Source organism: Scyliorhinus torazame, chromosome 25, assembly GCF_047496885.1.
Source record: "Scyliorhinus torazame isolate Kashiwa2021f chromosome 25, sScyTor2.1, whole genome shotgun sequence".
Classification (NCBI taxonomy): Eukaryota; Metazoa; Chordata; class Chondrichthyes; order Carcharhiniformes; family Scyliorhinidae; genus Scyliorhinus; species Scyliorhinus torazame.
This window is the reverse complement of record NC_092731.1, coordinates 23,449,021-23,472,333: the sequence shown is the minus strand read 5'-3', so window position 1 is coordinate 23,472,333 and position 23,313 is coordinate 23,449,021. Positions and strand designations below refer to the sequence as shown.

Below are 23,313 nucleotides of genomic sequence, written 5' to 3'. Positions count from 1 at the left end.
TCCTGAATAAATATTGGGTCCTGAGGCCTATCCACAATGGGCACCGGACGTTGCTGTGGTGATGTAGGCTCTAGCTCAGTTGGCTGGGCGACTGGATTGTGATGCAGAGCGACGCCAACAGTGTGGGTTTAATTCCCGTACCGGCTGATGTTACTCCTGAAGGCCCCGGCTTCTCAACCTCGCCTGAGGTGTGGTGACCCTCAGGTTACATCACCACCAGTCAGCTTTCCCCACCCCCCCCCCCCCCCCCCCGCCCCCCGCCCCACCCCCTACCCCCCTCAAAAGGGGGAAGCAGCCTATGGTCATCTTGGACTATGGCGACTTTTCACCAGCACATACAAGGGCTGGTGCAGGGGGCCTCATCCCCTCTGATGGCCGTTCTGTCCCGCCTTCTCACCGTAACCCTCAAACCTCCCATCAGCTGCGGCTCGATGGCCAACATTCAAAATACGAGTCGGAAGGTCCTGAGTCTGGGTCCCAGCCCAGAGACTCGAGCAGGAAATCTTGTCTGACAGGCCTAGTGCTGAACTGCAGGAGTGCCGCACGGTCAGAGGTGCCACCTTTCGGACGCTGTTAAACCGATGCGTCGTCTGCCCTCTCAGGCGGACAACCAACATCCCATGGCATTATTTCAAAAGCAACTAGGGGAGTTCCCTTGGGGGGGGGGGGGGGGGGGGGGCCCTGGCCTCGTCCAACATCAACAGAACAGATCATCTGACCATTATCAGGTTGCTGGTTGTGGGAGCTTGCAGTGCGCAATCATCTTTTTGAAGAATCTCCATTGGGCTTCCTCAGCGTCTGTTCTCCAATAGGAACCAGCCAAACCTCAGCCATCCAGCGAGCTGCAATGCATTTGAACTCGGGTCTCAGGGGTCAAAAGGTCACATGCCGCCCACGCTCCCCAGGATGGGCTGGTGTGTGAAAGTTCAGAGATTCGGAGGGCCTGGCCCTGCTCCCGCCGTTGTTTCAGTTTCCTTCCGTTTGAATATCGATGCAACAATTCACAAGTCGGCCTCATTGCTCACCTCCGCAATTCTGATCAAGCAGCCAGAATTGGTGCAGACTGGGCGGGATTAAACTGCACAGGTAACAAAATACGTCAACCAAGGCATCGAATACCACGGCCGTTCAACTCCGCCAGCTTTGGAAGCCGCTGAGACATGCTCGGGAAGAAACATGCTCGTTCAAATGTCTGTAAATACCCGACTAGTCAATCTGCTATCGGCCTCCCCGTGTCTCAGTCACCGATGTTGGGCAGCATGCAGCAGCGTCAAAGGCAGATCGGACAAGAGCCTCGAGATCGCCAAACTTTGGCAGCAACAGGGAATGGTGACCCAGTGGCTCAGCGGTTAGCACCGCTGCCGCACGGCTCCGGGGGCCCCGGGTTCAATTCCGACTTTGGGTGACTGTCCGTGCGGAGTCTGCACGTTCTCCCCGTGTCTGCGTGGGTTTCCTCCGGGTGCTCCGGTTTCCTCCCACAGTCCAAACATGCGCAGGTTAGGTGGACTGGCCGTGCTAAATTGCCCCTTGGTGTCTAAAAGCTTAGGTGGGGTACCAGGGTTTCGGGGAGTGGGCCTGGGGCTGGGGTGCGCTTTCAGAGGGCCGGTGCAGACTCGATGGGCCAAATGGCCTCCTTCTGTACTGTATGATTCTGACTGCAGCGGTGGCTCCTGCCAAAACACCAGGTGGCCTCCAGGGCAAATAAGAGGCCTGTCGTGTGCCAGACTTTGTTGGGGATTCAGCACATCCCTCAGGAATGCCTCAACACAAAGAGCAGGAATGAGGGTGGCAGGCTTACATCAGGAGGAGGTAAACAAGACAAACTGTGACTCAGACTATAACCCTCTTGTTGGAGCCTGAGTGATGTTTTGCGCAACAGTAGCCAGAGGCAGTGGAAATTTCATTCCCACGTGTGTGTGCACATTTCCCTGTCAGCATTCCTATATAGAATAGAATCCACAGAATCCCGACAGTGCAGGGGGAGGTTGTTCGGCCGATCGAGTCGGCACTGACCCTCCGAAAGAGCACTCTACCGAGGCCCACTCCCCTGCCCCCATAACTCCGGCCGTTGATCATGGCCAAACCACCTAACCTGCACATCTTTGGACTGTGGGAGGAAACCGGAGCACCCGGAGGAAACCCACGCAGACACGGGGAGAACGTGCAAACTCCGCACAGACAGTGACCCAAGCCGGGAATCGAACCTGGGACCCTGGCGCTGTGAAGCCACAGTGCTAACTGTGCTACTGTACAACACTGTACAATACACAGGGAACAATTCACTGTACTGTATGATCCATAATGCCTCCATGTTAGCTCCTGTACAGTGACTAGAAACTAGGACCACGAGCAGGCCATTCGGCCCTTCGAGCCTGCTCCGATCATGGGCTGATCCCTGATGTCAAAGCCATATTCCCGCTTTCTTCCCGTACCCCTTGATGCTGTTAGAATTTTAAAAAATTATCCATCTCTTTCTTGAATACATTCGGTGACAGGTTCAATACCCCTTGAATGAAGAAACTGTGAGGCGGCACGCTGGCACAGTGGTTAGCACTGCTGCCTCACGGCGCCAAGGACCTGGGTTCGATCCTGGCCCTGGGTCACTGTCCGTGTGGAGTTTGCACATTCTCCCCGTATCTGCGTGGGTTTCGCCCCCACAACCCAAAGATGTGCAGGGTAGGTGGATTGCCCACGCTAAATTGCCCCTTAATTGGAAAAAAGAAGAATTGGGTATTCTAAATTTTTTTAAAACTGGTTCCTCGTCTCAGCCCTTAATGGTTCCATATCCTGAGACCATGTCCACTGACCATCCAGCAGAGGGCAGTAGAGCGGAGCTGCTGATTGGTGTTGCAAGGGAAATTTGCATACCTCCGTCGTGGTCACCCTAATTTGAAGGTAGTTTGTGGAGGAGCTGTTGGCAAGTGACACTTAAACCCAAAACACTTCTTCAGTGTTTCCCTCCCGACCCCCTCCTCTAACCAAAAAAAAAACAACCGCTGTAAAGATCAAGAGGAAGGCTCGAGGTCAGGAAGAAGTTGAACTGTGACACCACGCCTGCAGATAAGGGATTAGCTGGTGACTGGTAAGTAGTTTTTCTTTTATATTCCCTCAGGTGTTATCGTGCAGGGCGCAGAGGTTGCTGAGTGAGTGCTGGCTGAGAAGGGGAGTGAATAACAGGTATGCTCTATCTTTCTTTTTCTTTTTTTATCTAGAGGTGATGGCAGGGAAGGTAGTGCAATGTTCCTCCGGCAGAATGTTTGAGGTGAGGGATGCCGTCAGTGTCCCTGCTGATTTCATCTGTGGGAAGTGCACCCATCTCCAGCTCCTCAGAAACCGCGTTAGGGAACTGGAGCTGGAGCTGGATGAACTTCGGATCATTCGGGAGGCAGAGGTGGTCATAGATAGAAGCTTCAGGGATGTAGTTCCTCCGAAGAATAAAGATAGATGGGTGACGGAGAGAGTGGCTGGGAGGAAGCAGTCAATACAGGGATCCCCTGAGGTCGTTCCCCTTAGTAACAAGTATACCACTTTGGATACTGTTGGGGGGGGGGGGGGGGGACTTACCAGGGGTAAGCCATGGGGTGCAGGTCTCTGGCACAGAGTCTGTCCCTGGGAAGGGGGAGAGGGAGAGTAGAGCATTAGTCATTGGAGACTCCATAGTTAGGGGGATAGATAGGAGATTCTGTGGGAACGAGAGGTTGGTGTGTTGCCTCACAGGTGCCAGGGTGCGTGATGTCTCGGATCGTGTTTTCGGGATCCTTAAGGGGGAGGGGGAGCAGCCCCAAGTCGTGGTCCACATAGATACCAACGACATAGGTAGGAAAAGGGATAGGGATGTAAGGCAGGAATTCAGGGAGCTAGGGTGGAAACTTAGATCTAGGACAAACAGAGTTATTATCTCTGGGTTGTTACCCGTGCCACGTGATAGCGAGATGGGGAATAGGGAAAGAGAGGAGTTGAACGCGTGGCTACAGGGATGGTGCAGGAGGGAGGGTTTCAGATTTCTGGATAACTGGGACTCAGTGGGACCTCGGTGGGACCTCTACAAACGGGATGGTCTACACCTGGACCAGAGGGGTACCAATATCCTGGGGGGGGGGGAAATTTGCTAATGCTCTTCGGGAGGGTTTAAACTAGTTCAGCAGGGGCTTGGGAACCTGAATTGTAGCTCCAGTATACAGGAGGTTGAGAGTAGTGAGGTCATGAGTAAGGTTTTAAAGTTGCAGGAGTGTACCAGCAGGCAGGAAGGTGGTTTAAAGTGTGTCTTCTTCAATGCCAGGAGCATCCGGAATAAGGTGGGTGAACTTGCGGCATGGGTTGGTACCTGGGACTTCGATGTTGTGGCCATTTCAGAGACATGAATAGAGCAGGGACAGGAATGGTTGTTGCAGGTGCCGGGGTTTAGATATTTCAGTAAGCTCAGGGAAGGTGGTAAAAGAGGGGGCGGGGTGGCATTGTTAGTCAAGGACAGTATTACGGTGGCAGAAAGGACGTTTGATGAGGATTCGTCAATTGAGGTAGTATGGGCTGAGGTTAGAAACAGGAAAGGAGAGGTCACCCTGTTAGGGGTTTTCTATAGGCCTCTGGAAAGTTCCAGAGATGTAGAGGAAAGGATTGCAAAGATGATTCTGGATAGGAGCGAAAGCAACAGGGTAGTTGTTATGGGGGACTTTAACTTTCCAAATATTGACTGGAAACGCTATAGTTCGAGTACTTTAGATGGGTCCATTTTTGTCCAATGTGTGCAGGAGGGTTTCCTGACACAGTATGTAGATAGGCCAACGAGAGGCGAGGCTGTATTGGATTTGGTACTGGGTAATGAACCAGGACAGGTGTTAGATTTGGAGGTAGGTGAGCACTTTGGTGATAGTGACCACAATTCGATTACGTTTACTTTAGTGATGGAAGGGGATAGGTATATACCGCAGGGCAAGAGTTATATCTGGTGGAAAGGCAATTATGATGCGATAAGGCAAGACTTAGGATGCATCGGATAGAGAGGAAAACTGCAGGGGATGGGCACAATGGAAATGTGGAGCTTGTTCAAGGAACAGCTACTGCGTGTCCTTGATAAGTATGTGCCTGTCAGGCAGGGAGGAAGTGATCGAGCAAGGGAACCGTGGTTTACTAAGGCAGTCAAAACACTTGTCAAGAGGAAAAAGGAGGCTTATGTAAAGATGAGACATGAAGGTTCAGTAAGGTCGCTCGAGAGTTACAAGTTAGGAAGGACCTAAAGAGAGAGCTAAGAAGAGCCAGGAGGGGACATGAGAAGTCTTTGGCAGGTAGGATCAAGGATAACCCTAAAGCTTTCTATAGATATGTCAGGAATAAAAGAATGACTAGGGTAAGAGTAGGGCCAGTCAAGGACAGTAGTGGGAAGTTGTGCTTGGAGTCCGAGGAGATAGGAGAGGTGCTAAATGAATATTTTTCGTCAGTATTCACACAGGAAAAAGACAATGTTGTCGAGGAGAATACTGAGATTCAGGCTACTAGACTAGAAGGGCTTGAGGTTCATAAGGAGGAGGTGTTAACAATTCTGGAAAGGGTGAAAATAGATAAGTCCCCTGGGCCGGATGGGATTTATCATGGGATTCTTTGGGAAGCTAGGGAGGAGATTGCTGAGCCTTTGGCTTTGATCTTTAAGTCATCTTTGTCTACAGGAATAGTGCCAGAAGACTGGAGGATAGCAAATGTTGCCCCCTTGTTCAAGAAGGGGAGTAGAGACAACCCCGGTAACTATAGACCAGTGAGCCTTACTTCTGTTGTGGGCAAAATCTTGGAAAGGTTTATAAGAGATAGGGTGTATAATCATCTGGAAAGGAATAATTTGATTAGACATAGTCAACACGGTTTCGTGAAGGGTAGGCTGTGCCTCACAAACCTTATTGAGTTCTTTGAGAAGGTGACCAAACAGGTGGATGAGGGTAAAGCAGTTGATGTGGTGTATATGGCTTTCAGTAAAGCGTTTGATAAGGTTCCCCACGGTAGGCTACTGCAGAAAATACGGAAGCATGGGATTCAGGGAGATTTAGCAGTTTGGATCAGAAATTGGCTAGCTGGAAGAAGACAAAGGGTGGTGGTTGATGGGAAGTGTTCAGACTGGAGTCCAGTTACTAGTGGTGTACCACAAGGATCTGTTTTGGGGCCACTGCTGTTTGTCATTTTTATAAATGACCTGGAGGAGGGCGTAGAAGGATGGGTCAGTAAATTTGCAGATGACACTAAAGTCGGTGGAGTTGTGGACAGTGCGGAAGGATGTTACAAGTTACAGAGGGACATAGATAATCTGCAGCGCTGGGCTGAAAGGTGGCAAATGGAGTTTAATGCAGAAAAGTGTGAGGTGATTCATTTTGGAAGGAATAACAGGAAGACTGAGTACTGGGCTAATGGTAAGATTCTTGGCAATGTGGATGAGCAGAGAGATCTCGGTGTCCATGTACATAGATCCCTGAAAGTTGCCACTCAGGTTGAGAGGGTTGTTAAGAAGGCGTACGGTGTGTTAGCTTTTATTGGTAGAGGGATTGAGTTTCGGAGCCATGAGGTCATGTTGCAGCTGTACAAAACTCTGGTGTGGCCGCATTTAGAGTATTGCGTGCAATTCTGGTCACCGCATTATAGGAAGGATGTGGAAGCATTGGAAAGGGGCAGAGGAGATTTACCAGAATGTTGCCTGGTATGGAGGGAAGATCTTATGAGGAAAGGCTGAGGAACTTGAGGCTGTTTTCGTTAGAGAGAAGAAGGTTAAGAGGTGACTTAATTGAGGCATACAAGATGATCACAGGATTGGATAGGGTGGACAGTGAGAGCCTTTTTCCTCGGATGGTGATGTCTAGCACGAGGGGACATAGCTTTAAATTGAGGGGCGATAGATATAAGACAGACGTCAGAGGTAGGTTCTTTACTCAGAGAGTAGTAAGGGTGTGGAATGCCCTGCCTGCAACAGTAGTGGACTCGCCAACACTAAGGGTATTCAAATGGTCATTGGATAGACATATGGACGATAAGGGAATAGTGTAAATGGGCTTTAGAGTGGTTTCACAGGTCGGCGCAACATCGAGGGCTGAAGGGCCTGTACTGCGCTGTAATGTTCTATGTTCTATGGTTCTCGACTCCAACCAGAGAAAACCTCAGCCCTGCATCTTGTTTACAGACAAGAGAATGATTCAATTTGCTATAATTGATTCACTGCCTGTATTGCAGTCCAGGATGTGCTGATTTCGTCACATGCTCAGGGTCTATTAAACAAAGCTGAGCGACGTTGCCTGGAGGCGGTACGCTGCATGCGAATATCCCTCTGCATTACCTCATAGAGTTCTACCCGCTGCTCCATAACCACTGCATCATCCCTGGCCATTCGATAAAGTCGGAACTCAGCTCGATGTAGAGATGGATGACTGGAGGCATTGAACGAGATGTTGAAATGAAAGATTTTGTGGAATGAGTCATCATCTACGAGAGAGCAGAGTGATCAGGTCAGCAAAACATCCATAACATAATGTTTCAATGCTGCCCCATTCAATACAACAGGTCAAATAATCAGGCAAAACGCCCAGGCATAAAGGACAATTACAACACGGAGTTAGGTACAGAGTAAAGCTCCCTCTACACTGTCCCCATCAAACATTCCCAGGATAGGTACAGCACGGGGTTAGATACAGAGTAAAGCTCCCTCTACTCTGTCCCCATCAAACACTCCCAGGGCAGGTACAGCACGGGGTTAGATACAGAGTAAAGCTCCCTCTACACTGTCCCCATTAAACACTCCCAGGGCAGGTACAGCACGGGGTTAGGTACAGAGTAAAGCTCCCTCTACACTGTCCCCATCAAACACTCCCAGGACAGGTACAGCACGGTGTTAGATACAGAGTAAAGCTCCCTCTACACTGTCCCCATCAAACACTCCCAGGATAGGTACAGCACGGGGTTAGATACAGAGTAAAGCTCCCTTTCCACTGTCCCGACCAAACACTTTCCCTCTCGTGCCCAGCAGCAGGTTGGAATTCTGGTCTGGAGGTGTCCTGCCAGCTAACCCTTGTCTTGCAATGGAATTTTTGCACAAGTTGTTGAAAACCTTCATCGAATGCTGACCTCCTGCTGTAATTTACAGGAAAAGTGACGAGATTGAGAAGGGAAAGCTAATCCTGACTGCGAAGAACAAAAAGAGGCAACAAACGGACACTTGAATCTTCCTTCTCCACCCATTACGTACACTGGAGGTTCATTCCTCAAAACCCTCTACGACACTCGCTTCTAATCCATGTCCTAACTTACCAGGTAAACAGCTGCAGGGGACAAATTGAGTGGTTCCTGTAAAGGAGCCAGCATGGGCACTCCGGGCCGAAAGGCTGCCTCTGAGCTGTATGATTCAGACCGAAAGCCTTGCTCCCTGATCCCCCATTGTGTGAACGGGAACTGAAAAACAAGGTTGTATTTTGTTCTCTCTCCTTCAGTCCCCTCGCTGAAAAGGGGAAGTAATGTGTCGTGTGATAAATCTGAGGTCCTACTGCGCACAGGTCTCCAGAGGCCCAAAAGGCAGCTCCCAGCCTGAATGCTCGCAGGCACATTTCGCTCACACGTCTGCTGGCAAGGAATAAAAGCAGCCAACAATGGGTTGAATTGAGGATTGGAAGTGGAAATACCCATCAGTTAAATGCTCTCGTGGTTTTATGACAGCCCAATCTAGCTAGAAAAAAAACTCCAAAATTTCTCAATCCCCAAGACTCTCACGGGTTTACAATTACAGAGAATTTGAAACAGACCATTCGGCCCACTGGTGCCAGTATTCATCTTCCTACAAAGGCTCTGAAGGGTTTAACAGGGTTAAGCATGGAGAGGTTGTTTCCCCTGGCTGGGAATGCAGAACACGGTGGGGGGGGGGGGGGGGGGGGGGGGGGCACAGTACAGGATAAGAGGCCTCTTATTTAGGGTGTTTCATTAAAAATTCTTTCAAGGCATCATTTGTTGCCCATTCTGACTTGCCCCTTGAGCGGAGTGCCTCGCTCGGCCATTTCCGAGGGCATTTAAGAGTCAACCACATCTGGTTCTGGAGTCACATGTAGGCCAGGCCGGGTAAGGACAGCAGATTTCCTTCCCTACAGGGGCATTCAAATCACAGTGCGCCTCAAGGCACCTCACAGGAGCACAATCTTGGGTATTGTACTGTGTTAGGGCTGCTATCTAAATGCAAAGCTGTTGTCGCTGTGGGGTTTCCCGAAATGGATCAGCTTCGCATGTAGCAACAGGTCGGAAGAAGTATGCAGAAAACAAAAACACAGAATGTCCCCACAATTTGTCACTCATTTACCAGCTGACTCACCCCCCCCCAACCCCCACCTCCCCCCCGCCGCTTTCGACTGACTGCAGAGGATGAAAATTCCAAAAGAACCTACCAGTCCCCTTGAAGTTAAAATTCCCTGCTGTTTATTGCAAGTACTTCCTGTGTGTTCAACACTGGCTAAAGTCCTCAGACAGTTTTATAGAGAGGTTTTCATTAGCTGGGGCCTCCCCTTGTCAATGACCACAGCCTCGTTGGGTTCGTTCTCATCATTCTCCAAACCCTGACGAAAGGGTGTATTCACGGTATTCAAATCAAGACAACCCCCCCCCCCCGCCCCCACCGTGCCTTCTTGAACCATGCGGTGTAGGTACACCCACTGTGCTGGTTGGGAGGGCGTTCCAGGATTTTTGACCCAGCGACTGCGAAGGAACGGCCGACATGTTTCCAAGTCAGGGTGGTGAGTGACTTGGAGGCTAACCTTCAGGTGGTGTCGTCCCCCCATGGATCTGCTGATCTTGCCTGTCTAGATGGTAGAGGTCGTGGGTTTGGAAGGTGCTGTCTAAGGAGCCTTGGTGAGTTGCTGCAGGGCATCTTGCAGATGGTACACACGGCTGCCAGTGTGCGTCGGTGGTGGAGGGAGTGAATGTTGAAGGTGGTGGAAGGGGGAGCAATCAAACGGGGCTGCTTTGTCCTGGATGGTGTCGAGCTTCTTGAGTGTTGTTGGAGCTGCGCTCATCCAGGCAAGTGGAGAGTATTCCATTACACTCCTGACTTGTGCATTGTAGATGGTGGACAGGCTTTGGGTGGGGGGATCAGGAAGTGGGTTACTCACTGCAGAATTCCCAGCCACTGATCTGCTCTCGTAGCCACAGTATTTATACAGTTGAGTCCAGTTGAGTTTCTGGTCAATGGTAACCCCCAGGATGTTGATAGTGGGGGATTCAGCCATTGAACGTCAAGGGGCAATGGTTTAATTCTCTCTTGTCGGGAGATGGTCAGTGCCTGGCGAATGTTACGTGCCATTTGACGTCAAATCAATCCAGGGAAGGAGAATTTGAAGAAAAGTGCTGGCATTTTATACAGTACCTCTCAAACTCTCTCATAGAATTTACAGTGCAGAAGGAGGTCATTCAGCCCATCGAGTCTGCACCTTGGAAAGAGCACCCTACCTAAGCCCATTAATTCCACCCTATGCCCGCAACCCAAGTAACCCCACCTGACCTTAATGGGCACTGAGGGCAATTTATCATGGCCAATCCACCTAACCTGCACATCTTTGGACTGTGGGAGGAAACCGGAGCAGCCGGAGGAAACCCACGCTCACACGGGGAGAACGTGCAGACTCCGCACAGACAGCGACCCAAGCCGGGAATCGAAACTGGGACCCTGGCGCTGTGAATCAACTGTGCTAACCACTGTGCTACCATGCTGCCCAAAGCACTTTACATCCAACCAGTCATTTTGTAGTCGTTAGTGCTGAAATGTGGACTGCGTCGCAGCCGATTTGCTCATGGCGAACTCCACAAACAGTAATGCGATGAACACAGAGATAATTATTTTTAGTGATGTTGGTAGAGGGATCAATATACGCCAGGATGCTGGGAGAACTCCATTTCTCTTTTTCAAAATAACGTCCTGGGATCTTTTATGTTCGGCTCAGAAGAGGGCAGGTCGACCTAATTTCTCATCCAAAAGACAGAAACTACGACACTGCATCCCTGTGAGTGTCAGGCTAGATTTTACCTCCAGAGCGGGATTTGAACCCACGATATTGTGGTGCACCGACCCACAGAAAGGGAGGGATGGCGCTCCAATAGCCAAACAGGCTTGTGTCCGATTGGCATCCAGTTACCAGCTGTGGAGAGGCTGCCGAGTGTGGAACAGTGGCAGACCCGGCTGTGACGGTCTCCACAGTTGAATAACTGGATGACCCCGTTTAGATTCACAAGTGGGGAGTGGCCAAACAGGCTAAGGGACTCTTAAAGAAATCAAAAGGATATGGGGGCGGGACAGGAAAGTGTCAGCCATGTTGATAGGCGGAGCAGGCTTGAGTTCGGCCTACTCCTGCTCCTGTATCTTACGTCCTCAAGTAGGCACAGTACGGATAGGCTAGTGGAACTGAAACCCAGCAAGAGTCCACACCAAGACAGTGAATGAAGAAACTGGACGAGGAAAGCCTTCTGATAATTCAGGGAGAACCAGTATTGAGAATGCGAATTCTAGGGGAACTCACAATCGATTGCAGACACAATATTTAATGGTATAGGTTTCTTTCTTTGTCATGTTGAATTGGAATCTCATTGTGGACGGTCTTTGTTTTGGCAAATCCATCAACAACCATGACTCATTATTTACCTCAAAGCAGCTCAGGGATTGCAGGATGAGGTCAGTCTCGTTGAGCTTCTATCTTCCTGGTAGTCACGTGATAAACCGTTCTTGGGTTTTTTGACATCAAAACACAGCAAACAGGAGCAGGAGGAGGCCATTCGGCCCTTCAAGCCTGCTCCGCCATTCATTATGCTCATCCAATCAATTGCCTAATCCCGCTTTCCCCCCCATATCCTTTGGTCCCCTTCGCCCTAAGTGCTGTATCTAACTGCTTCTTGAAAACATACAACCTCTTGGCCTCAAATACCTCCTATGGGAACGAATCATGACCAATCGTATCCGTTAGCGGTGGGTTTACAACTGACCCAGGCATGAGGCGAGACAGCCGGCAGTGGTGGACGCCATGATTCCAAAGATACCTGTCCCTTCCAACTCCAATACACTCACCGCAGGACCTGTCTCAGACACTGCGTCCCCTCTTGCTTCACCCGAGGTCAGATGTTAAGCCGAGATTCTGTTGGCACTACCAGGTGGGCGCACGGTCCTCTCTCGGAGACCGCTGACCAGGCCAAAATCTATCCCTCAATCAGCAAACACCATTGAAAACAGATGATCCGGCAGGATCACAATGCTGTTTTGTGGGACCTTGCTGTGTGCAAAATGGCGGCTGCCTTGCCTACGTTACAACAGTGACTACTCTTCAAAAACAAAAACCCTTCATTGGCTGTAAAGTGCTTTTGGGGCAACCCGCGATCTCAATAGGCGCTAGATCATGGGGCTGGTTTAGCACAGTGGGCTAAACGGCTGGCTTGTAATGCAGAACAAGGCCAGCTACGCGCGGGTTCAATTCCCGTGCCGGCCTCCCCGATCAGGCGCCGGACTGTGGCGACTAGGGGCTTTTCACAGTAACTTCATTGAAGCCTACGTGGGACAATAAGCGATTATTATTATTATCAGTGCGAGTCTCTTTTCATGTGAACACCACATGTCACACCAAGGGTGAGGGGAAAGTGAGAGTTGAGGTAAGTCATCAGCCAAGGTTTTCATAGAATCCCGACAGTGGTAAAGGAGGCCATTCAGCCCATCGAGTCTGCACCGACCCCATTTACGCTCCCCCTACCGCCCTATCCCTGTAACCCCATAACTTAACTTGCACATCCCTGGACATTAAGCAGCATTTTAGCATGGCCAATCCACCTAACCCGCACGTCTTTATTGAATAGGGCAGCAGAGTGCGTATCCTACTCCAGCTCCTGGCGCCCTTTACTAACATTGCCACCTCGAGTTTATACAGAGGACTTCCCAGGGTAATTCACAGAGACACAACTATGGGAATTGGGACCACTAAGATGGGGGTAATGGGATGAATGATCTAAATTTGGTCAAAGTATTGAGTTTTAAAAAAGAATCTCATCAGAGGGAGGGAGATGGAGAGACAGAGGTGGGGCTTTAAGAGAGCAAATTTCAGAGCATGTGACCGAGGTGACCAATGGAGGGGAGCAGCCAGAATTGTTATGGCACAGAAGGAGGCCATTCAGCCCATCATGTGTGTCCCGGATCTCCAAACGAGCATCATGATTTAGTGTCATTCCTCTGCCTTTCCCCCCCCCCCCACCACACCCCTGCACTCTCTTGAAAGCCTCGATTGAACCTGCCTCCCCCTGGCCGGGCATTCCAGGCCCCAACCACTCGCTGGGTGAAAAGTGCTTTTTCTCACATCACATTTGCTTCTTTTGAAAATCGCTTTAAATCTGTGCCCCTCTCGTTCCCGATCCTTTCTCGAGCAGGAACAGTTTCTCCCCGGCTACTCTGTCCAGCCCCACTCGTGATTTTAAACATCTCTATCAAATCTCAAGACGCCAGAGTCCGAGGGACAGGGAATGGGGGCTGGAGGAGGTTACGGAAAGCGGGAGAGACTGACAGTTTAGATCAGCTATATTTCACTGCACGTTGAACCTGCGGGTGAGGGGGATTAGGCTGGGGTAACCTGGGAGCAGTCTTTGTGGTGCTCAGTTACCGGAACCGATCAGGTTATGCTCTCCGTGACATCCTAGGCTGACCCTGGAACACAGTTGCCACGCCAACAGCAACTCGACAAAATCAGTCAGCCTTAAAGCTGGACAGGAAGATCTGACTGATGCATGAACTGCCACCAACCCTATTCCCGTCCTGCCATGCTCCCATCCCTCCCTCGGTCCTCCTCCAGTCCTGCAACCTTCCGAGATCCCCGCTTTCCTCCAATTCTGGCCAAGGGCAAACAGGGGCGGCACGGTAGCACACTGGTCAGCACTGTTGCTTCACAGCTCCAGGGTCCTGAGTTCGATTCCCGGCTTGGGTGACTGTCTGTGCGGAGTCTGCACGTTCTCCCCCGTGTCTGCGTGGGTTTCCTCCGGGTGCTCCGGTTTCCTCGCACAGCCCAAAGATGTACATGGTAGGTGGATTGGCCATGATAAATTGGCCTTAGTGCCCAAAAAGGTGGGGTGGGGATAGGGCGGAGGTGGTGGGCTTTGGTAGGGTGCTCTTTCCAACTCGATGGGCCGAATGGCCAGCTTCTGCACTGTAAATTCTATGGCTCTATGGCCACTTGAACCACCCCGATGTCCTTCAGCCCTCACAACTTGCGACTGTCTCTTTACTGCCTAGGCCCCAAGCTGTGAAATTCCCTCTTTCGACATTTCCGGAATTCCCTCCTGAAGCATGTCTGGCTCCCGAGCTCTCAGGCTTTTCTCAGCACCTACATCTTTCCAAAATTGTAACCCGTCAAAAAATATTTCACCCGATTGAAAGCACTTTGGGAGATGCCAAGTTGTAAAATGAGCAACGTAAATGCGAACGTCTTTCTATCTTTCACCTTAATGGTTGCTCCTCCATTGTCTCGATTTAAGGATCAGTGTCGCATTTAGTTGATCACGCTCTAGTGAACTGTTTTGCGAAGACGTTATCACCTTACAGGTGCTATATAAAGTTACAGTCGAGGTTACATTTGGTAGCATTTACAATGTTTAGTTGTCTTTGTGTTCCTGATCAAAACCAATCCCTTGATTCATGTGGCAGGGAAAACCACACCCTACTGGCATTTTACCATTGCTGAATGCTACACTGTCAACATTTGGGGTTACCATTGACCAGAAACCGAACTGGACCCAGCCATATAAATACAAGAGCAGGTCAGAGGCTGAGAATCCTACAGTGAGTAACTCACCACCTGACTCTCCAAGTCCGTCCACCAACAAGGTACAAGTCAAGAGTGGGATGGAATACTCCCCACTTGCCTGGATGGGTGCAGCTCCCAACAACACTCAGCTCGACACCATCCAGGACAAAGCAGCCCCGCCTGATTGGCACCCCATCCACAACATTCACTCCCTCCACCACCAATGCACAGTGGCAGCCGTGTGTATCATAGACATGACCACTACCATCTCGAACAAGGGCAGCAGACACAGGGGACCACCATCGCCTGGAGGTTCCCCTCCAAGCCATTCACCATCCTGACTTGGAAATATATAATTGTTCCTTCAATGTCGTTGGGTCAACCTCCCTGAATTCCCTATCAGCACCATGGGTGTACCTACACCCCATGGACTGCAGCGGTTCAAGATATCATCTTACCACCACATTCTCAAGGGCAATTAGGAGTGGGCAATAGATGGTGGTCTATCCAGCAAAGACTAAATACCCTGAATAGATAAACTCCCCTGGATTCTGTCCGATATTCATGGCTCTGGCTATGTTTGAGGGTCAGTAAACGGAGCGGGTGGTGGGTTTTTAACAGGAATACAGTCAGTCTCTAATTATCACAGTACCAAAAGGGGTGGAAACGTTGGAGATGTTTCTTAGATGCCAGGAGATGTATGAGGAAAGAATGAATATGGCGGTGGATTAACATAGTCTTGTCTCCAGGTGTGACAGAGTGAAATGTGGGAGCTTCCAACAGCTGATGAAGGAGGGGCTGAGTAAAATGAGAGACTAGAGGGGAGGTGAGGCAAAGAGAAAAGGGATAGACAAAGATAGAGGAATGGAGAGTGCAATCAATCACTCCAGGTGTTAGATACAGAGTAAAGCTCCCTCTCCACTGTCTTCATCAAACACTCCCAGGACAGGTACAGCACGGGGTTAGATACAGAGTAAAGCTCCCTCTACACTGTCCCCAACAAACACTCCCAGGACAGGTACAGCACGGGGTTAGATACAGAGTAAAGCTCTCTCTACACTGTCTCTATCAAACACGCACAGGATAGGTACAGCACGGGGTGAGATAGAGAGTAAAGCTCCCTCTACACTGTCCCCATCAAACACTCCCAGGACAAGTACAGCACGGGGTTAGATACAGAGTAAAGCTCCCTCTACACTGTCCCCAACAAACACTCCCAGGACAGATACAGCACGGGGTTAGATACAGAGTAAAACTCCCTCTACACTGTCCTCATCAAACACTCCCAGGATAGGTACAGCAAGGTGTTAGATACAGAGTAAAGCTCCCTCTACACTGTCCCCATCAAACACTCCCAGGACAGGTACAGCAAGGTGTTAGATACTGAGTAAAGCTCCCTCTACACTGCCCCCATCAAACACTCCCAGGACAGGTACAGCACGGGGTTAGAAACAGAGTAAAGCTCCCTCTACACTGTCCCCATCAAACACTCCCAGAACAGGTACAGCACGGGGTTAGATACAGAGTAAAACTCCCTCTACACTGTCCTCATCAAACACTCCCAGGATAGGTACAGCACAGGGTAAGATACAGAGTAAAGCTCCCTCTACACTGTCCCCATCAAACACTCCCAGAACAGGTACAGCACGGGTTAGATACAGAGTAAAACTCCCTCGACACTGTCCTCATCAAACACTCCCAGGATAGGTACAGCGCGGGGTTAGACACAGAGTAGAGATCCCTCGACACTGTCTCCATCAAACGCTCCCACGACAGGTACAGCAAGGTGTTAGATACAGAGTAAAGCTCCCTCTACACTGTCCCCATCAAACACTCCCAGGACAGGTACATCACGGGGTTAGTTACAGTGTAAAGCTCTCTCTACACTGTCCTCATCAAACACTCCCAGGACAGGTACAGCACGGGGTTAGATACAGAGTAGAGATCCCTCTACACTGTCTCGATCAAACACTCCCAGGACAGGTACAGCAAGGTGTTAGATACAGAGTAAAGCTCCCTCTCCACTGCCCCCATCAAACACTCCCAGGACAGGTACAGCACGGGGTTAAATACAGTGTAAAACTCCCTCTCCACTGTCCCCATCAAACACTCCCAGGACAGGTACAGCACAGGGTTAGATACAGAGTAAAGCTCCCTCTCCACTGCCCCCATCAAACACTCCCAGGACAGGTACAGCACGGGGTTAAATACAGACTAAAACTCCCTCTCCACTGTCCCCATCGAACACTCCCAGGACAGGTACAGCACAGGGTTAGATACACAGTAAAGCTCCCTCTACACTGTCCCCATCAAACACTCCCAGGACAGGTACAACACGGGGTTCGATACAGAGTAAAGCTCCCTCTCCACCGTCCCCATCAAGATCTCCTAGGACAGGAACAGCACGGGGTTCGATACAGAGTCAAGCTCCCTCTCCACTGTTCCCATCAAACACTCCCAGGACAGGTACAGCATGGGGTTAGATACAGAGTAGAGCTCCCTCTCCACTGTCCCCATCAAACACTCCCGGACAAGTACAGCACAGGGTTAGATACAGAGTAATGCTCCCTCTACACTGTCCCCATCAAACACTCCCAGGGCAGGTACAGCACGGGGTTAGATACAGAGTAAAGCTCCCTCTCCACCGTCCCCATCAAACATTCCCAGCACAGGTACAGCACGGGGTTAGATACAGAGTAAAGCTCCCTCTCCACCGTCCCCATCAAACATTCCCAGGACATGTACAGCACGGGGTTACATACAGAGTAAACCTCCCTCTCCACTGCCCCCATAAAACACTCCCAGGACAGGTACAGCATGGGGTTAAATACAGAGTAAAGTTCCCTCTCCACTGTCTCCATCAAACACTCCCAGGACAGGTACAGTACGGGGTGAGATAGAGAGTAAAGCTCCCTCTAAACCGTCCCCATCAAACACTCCCAGGACAGGTACAGCACAGGGTTAAATACACAGTAAAGTTTCCTCTACACTGTCCCCATCAAACACTCTCAGGACAGGTACAGCACGGGGTGAGATACGGAGTAAAGCTCCCTCTACACTGTCCCCATCAAACACTCCCAGGACAGGTCCAGCACGGGGTTAGATACAGAGTAGAGGTCCCTCTACACTGTCCACATCATACACTCCCAGGACAGGTACAGCACGGGGTTCGATACAGAGTAAAGCTCCCTCTCCACCGTCCCCATCAAAAACTCCTAGGACAGGAACAGCAAGTTATTAGATACAGAGTAAAGCTCCCTCTCCACTATCTCCATCAAACACTCCCAGGACAGGTACAGCACGGGGTTAGATACAGAGTAAAGCTCTCTCTACACTTTCCTCATCAAACACTCCCAGGACAGGTACAGCACGGTGTTAGATACAGAGTGAAGCTCCCTCTACACTGTCCCCATCAAACACTCCCAGGACAGGTACAGCACGGGGTTAGATACAGAGTAAAGCTCCCTCTACACTGTCCTCATCAAACACTCCCAGGACAGGTGCAGCACGGGGTTAGATACAGAGTAAAGCTCCCACTACACTGTCCCCATCAAACACTCCCAGGACAGGTACAGCACGGGGTTAGATACAGAGTAAAGCTCTCTCTACACTGTCCTCATCAAACACTCCCAGGACAGGTACAGCACGGGGTTAGATACAGAGTAGAGATCCCTCTACAGTGTCTCCATCAAACACTCCCAGGACAGGTACAGCACAGCGTTAGATACAGAGTAAAGCTCCCTCTCCACTGCACCCATCAAACACTCCAAGGACAGGTACAGGACGGGGTTAAATACAGAGTAAAACTCCCTCTCCACTGTCTCCATCAAACACTCCCAGGACAGGGACAGCACGGGCTTAGATACAGAGTAAAGCTCCCTCTACACTGACCCCATCAAACACTCCCAGGACAGGTACAGCACGGGGTGAGATACAGAGTAAAGCTCCCTCTCCACCGTCCCCATCAAACACTCCCAGGACAGGTACAGCACGGGGTTAAATACAGAGTAAAGCTCCCTCTCCACTGTCTCCATCAAACACTCCCAGGACAGGTACAACATGGGGTTAAATACAGAGTAAAGCTCCCTCTCCACTGTCCCCATCAAACACTCCCGGACAGGTACAGCACAGGGTTAGATACAGAGTAACGCTCCCTCTACACTGTCCCCATCAAACACTCCCAGGGCAGGTACAGCACGGGGTTAGATACAGAGTAAAGCTCCCTCTCCACCGTCCCCATCAAACATTCCCAGCACAGGTACAGCACGGGGTTAGATACAGAGTAAAGCTCCCTCTCCACCGTCCCCATCAAACATTCCCAGGACATGTACAGCACGGGGTTAGATACAGAGTAAACCTCCCTCTCCACTGCCCCCATAAAACACTCCCAGGACAGGTACAGCATGGGGTTAAATACAGAGTAAAGTTCCCTCTCCACTGTCTCCATCAAACACTCCCAGGACAGGTACAGTACGGGGTGAGATAGAGAGTAAAGCACCCTCTAAACCGTCCCCATCAAACACTCCCAGGACAGGTACAGCACGGGGTTAAATACACAGTAAAATTTCCTCTACACTGTCCCCATCAAACACTCTCAGGACAGGTACAGCACGGGGTGAGGTACGGAGTAAAGCTCTCTCTACACTGTCCCCATCAAAGACTTCCAGGACAGGTACAGCACGGGGTTAGATACAGAGTAAAGCTCCCACTACACTGTCCTCATCAAACACTCCCAGGACAGGTACAGCACGGGGTTAGTTACAGTGTAAAGCTCTCTCTACACTGTCCTCATCAAACACTCCCAGGACAGGTACAGCAGGGGGTAAGATACAGAGGAGAGATCCCTCTACACTGTCTCCATCAAACACTCCAAGGACAGGTACAGCAAGGTGTTAGATACAGAGTCAAGCTCCCTCTACACTGTCCCCATCAAACACTCCCAGGACAGGTACAGCACAGGGTTAGATACAGAGTAAACCTCCCTCTACACTGTCCACATCAAACACTCCCAGGACAGGTACAGCACGGGGTTCGATACAGAGTAAAGCTCCCTCTCCACCGTCCCCATCAAAAACTCCGAGGACAGGAACAGCACGGTATTAGATACAGAGTAAAGCTCCCTCTCCACTATCTCCATCAAACACTCCCAGGACAGGTACAGCACGGGGTTAGATACAGAGTAAAGCTCCCACTACACTGTCCCCATCAAACACTCCCAGGTCAGGTACAGCACGGGGTTAGATACAGAGTAAAGCTCTCTCTACACTTTCCTCATCAAACACTCCCAGGACAGGTTCAGCACGGTGTTAGATACAGAGTGAAGCTCCCTCTACACTGTCCCCATCAAACACTCACAGGACAGGTACAGCACGGGGTTAGATACAGAGTAAAGCTCCCTCTACACTGTCCTCATCAAACACTCCCAGGACAGGTGCAGCACGGGGTTAGATACAGAGTAAAGCTCCCGCTACACTGTCCCCATCAAACACTCCCAGGACAGGTACAGCACGGGGCTAGATAGAGAGTAAAGCTCTCTCTACACTGTCCTCATCAAACACTCCCAGGACAGGTACAGCACGGGGTTAGATACAGAGTAGAGATCCCTCTACAGTGTCTCCATCAAACACTCCCAGGACAGGTACAGCACAGGGTTAGATACAGAGTAAAGCTCCCTCTCCACTGCACCCATCAAACACTCCAAGGACAGGTACAGGACGGGGTTAAATACAGAGTAAAACTCCCTCTCCACTGTCTCCATCAAACATTCCCAGCACAGGTACAGCACGGGGTTAGATACAGAGTAAAGATCCCTCTCCACCTTCCCCATCAAACACTCCCAGGACAGGTACAGCACGGGGTTAAATACAGAGTAAAGCTCACTCTCCACTGTCTCCATCAAACACTCCCAGGACAGGTACAACATGGGGTTAAATACAGAGTAAAGCTCCCTCTCCACCGTCCCCATCAAACATTCCCAGGACAGGTACAGCACGGGGTTAGATACAGAGTAAAGCTCCCTCTCCACTGCCCCCATTAAACACTCCCAGGACAGGTACAGCACGGGGTTAAATACAGAGTAAAGATCCCTCTCCACTGTCTCCATCAAACACTCCCAGGATAGGTACAACACGGGGTTAAATACAGAGTAAAACTCCCTCTCCACTGTCTCCATCAAACACTCCCAGGACAGGTACAGCACGGTGTTAGATACAGAGGAAAGCTCCCTCTACACTGTCCCCATCAAACACTCCCAGGATAGGTACATCACGGGGTGAGATAGAGAGTAAAGCTCCCTCTAAACCGTCCCCATCAAACACTCCCAGGACAGGTACAGCACGGGGTGAGATACAGAGTAAAGGTCCCTCTACACTGTCCCTATCAACACTCACAGGACAGGTCTAGCATGGGGTTAGATACAGAGTAAAGCTCCCTCTACACTGTCCTCATCAAACACTCCCAGGACAGGTACAGCACGGTGTTAGTTACAGAGGAAAGCTCCCTCTACACTGTCCCCATCAAACACTCCCAGGACAGGTACAGCACGGGGTTAAATACAGAGTAAAGCTCCCTCTACACTGTCCCCATCAATGACTCCCAGGACAGGTACAGCACAGGGTTAGATACAGAGTAAAGCTCCCTCTCCACTGTCTCCATCAAACACTCCCAGGACAGGTACAGCACGGTGTCCGATACAGAGTGAAGCTCCCACTACACTGTCCCCTTCAAACACTCCCAGGACAGGTACAGCACGGGGTTAGATACAAAGTAAAGCTCCCACTACACTGTCCCCATCAAACACCCCCAGGTCAGGTACAGCACGGGGTTAGATACAGAGTAAAGCTCTCTCTACACTTTCCTCATCAAACACTCCCAGGACAGGTACAGCACGGTGTTATAGATACAGAGTGAAGCTCCCTCTACACTGTCTCCATCAAACACTCCCAGGACAGGTACAACATGGGGTTAAATACAGAGTAAAGCTCCCTCTCCACCGTCCCCATCAAACATTCCCATGACAGGTACAGCACGGGGTTAGATACAGAGTAAAGCTCCCTCTCCACTGCCATCATTAAACACTCCCAGGACAGGTACAACACGGGGTTAAATACAGAGTAAAACTCCCTCTCCACTGTCTCCATCAAACACTCCCAGGACAGGTACAGCACGGTGTTAGATACAGAGGAAAGCTCCCTCTACACTGTCCCCATCAAACACTCCCAGGATAGGTACATCACGGGGTGAGATAGAGAGTACAGCTCCCTCTAAACCGTCCCCATCAAACACTCCCAGGACTGGTACAGCACGGGGTGAGATACAGAGTAAAGTTCCCTCGACACTGTCCCTATCAACACTCCCAGGACAGGTCTAGCATGGGGTTAGATACAGAGTAAAGCTCCCTCTACACTGTCCTCATCAAACACTTCCAGGACAGGTACAGCACGGTGTTAGTTACAGAGGAAAGCTCCCTCTACACTGTCCCCATCAAACACTCCCAGGACAGGTACAGCACGGGGTTAAATACAGAGTAAAGCTTCCTCTACACTGTCCCCATCAATGACTCCCAGGACAGGTACAGCACAGGGTTAGATACAGAGTAAAGCTCCCTCTCCACTGTCTCCATCAAACACTCCCAGGATAGGTACAGCACGGTGTCCGATACAGAGTGAAGCTCCCACTACACTGTCCCCTTCAAACACTCCCAGGACAGGTACAGCACGGGGTTAGATACAGAGTAAAGCTCCCTCTACACTGTCCTCATCAAACACTCCCAGGACAGGTACAGCACGGGGTTAGATACAGAGTAAAGCTCCCTCTACACTGTCCTCATCAAACACTCCCAGGACAGGTACAGCACGGGGTTAGATACAGAGTAAAGCTCCCACTACACTGTCCCCATCAAACACTCCCAGGTCAGGTACAGCACGGGGTTAGATACAGAGTAAAGCTCTCTCTACACTTTCCTCATAAAACGCTCCCAGGACAGGTACAGCAAGGTGTTAGATACAGAGTGAAGCTCCCTCTACACTGTCCCCATCAAACACTCCCAGGACAGGTACAGCACGGGGTTAGATACAGAGTAAAGCTCCCTCTACACTGTCCTCATCAAACACTCCCAGGACAGGTGCAGCACGGGGTTAGATACAGAGTAAAGCTCCCACTACACTGTCCCCATCAAACACTCCCAGGACAGGTACAGCACGGGGTTAGATACAGAGTAAAGCTCTCTCTACACTGTCCTCATCAAACACTCCCAGGACAGGTACAGCACGGGGTTAGATACAGAATAGAGATCCCTCTACAGTGTCTCCATCAAACACTCCCAGGACAGGTACAGCACAGGGTTAGATACAGAGTATAGCTCCCTCTCCACTGCACCCATCAAACACTCCAAGGACAGGTACAGGACGGGGTTAAATACAGAGTAAAACTCCCTCTCCACTGTCTCCATCAAACACTCCCAGGACAGGGACAGCATTGAGTTAGATACAGAGTAAAGCTCCCTCTACACTGACCCCATCAAACACTCCCAGGACAGGTACAGCACGGGGTTGGA

At 50.4% G+C, this 23,313-nt stretch overlaps 1 protein-coding gene and 1 long non-coding RNA gene across 2 annotated transcripts in view; one reads left to right on the top strand and one right to left on the bottom strand.

The window, feature by feature from the left end:
* The window catches only part of LOC140402424 (transforming growth factor beta-1 proprotein-like), an 87,364-nt gene that overhangs the window by 39,605 nt on the left and 24,446 nt on the right, over positions 1 to 23,313 (bottom strand). The window contains exon 2 of the mRNA XM_072490195.1: positions 7,304 to 7,449. Coding sequence (XP_072346296.1) covers positions 7,304 to 7,449 — 146 coding nt within the window. The remainder of the gene's footprint in view (positions 1 to 7,303; positions 7,450 to 23,313) is intronic.
* Positions 7,442 to 23,313, top strand: part of LOC140402425 (uncharacterized) — a 39,841-nt gene continuing 23,969 nt past the window's right edge. The window contains exons 1-2 of the long non-coding RNA XR_011938136.1: positions 7,442 to 7,472; positions 8,108 to 8,274. This is a non-coding gene — a long non-coding RNA (uncharacterized lncRNA). The remainder of the gene's footprint in view (positions 7,473 to 8,107; positions 8,275 to 23,313) is intronic.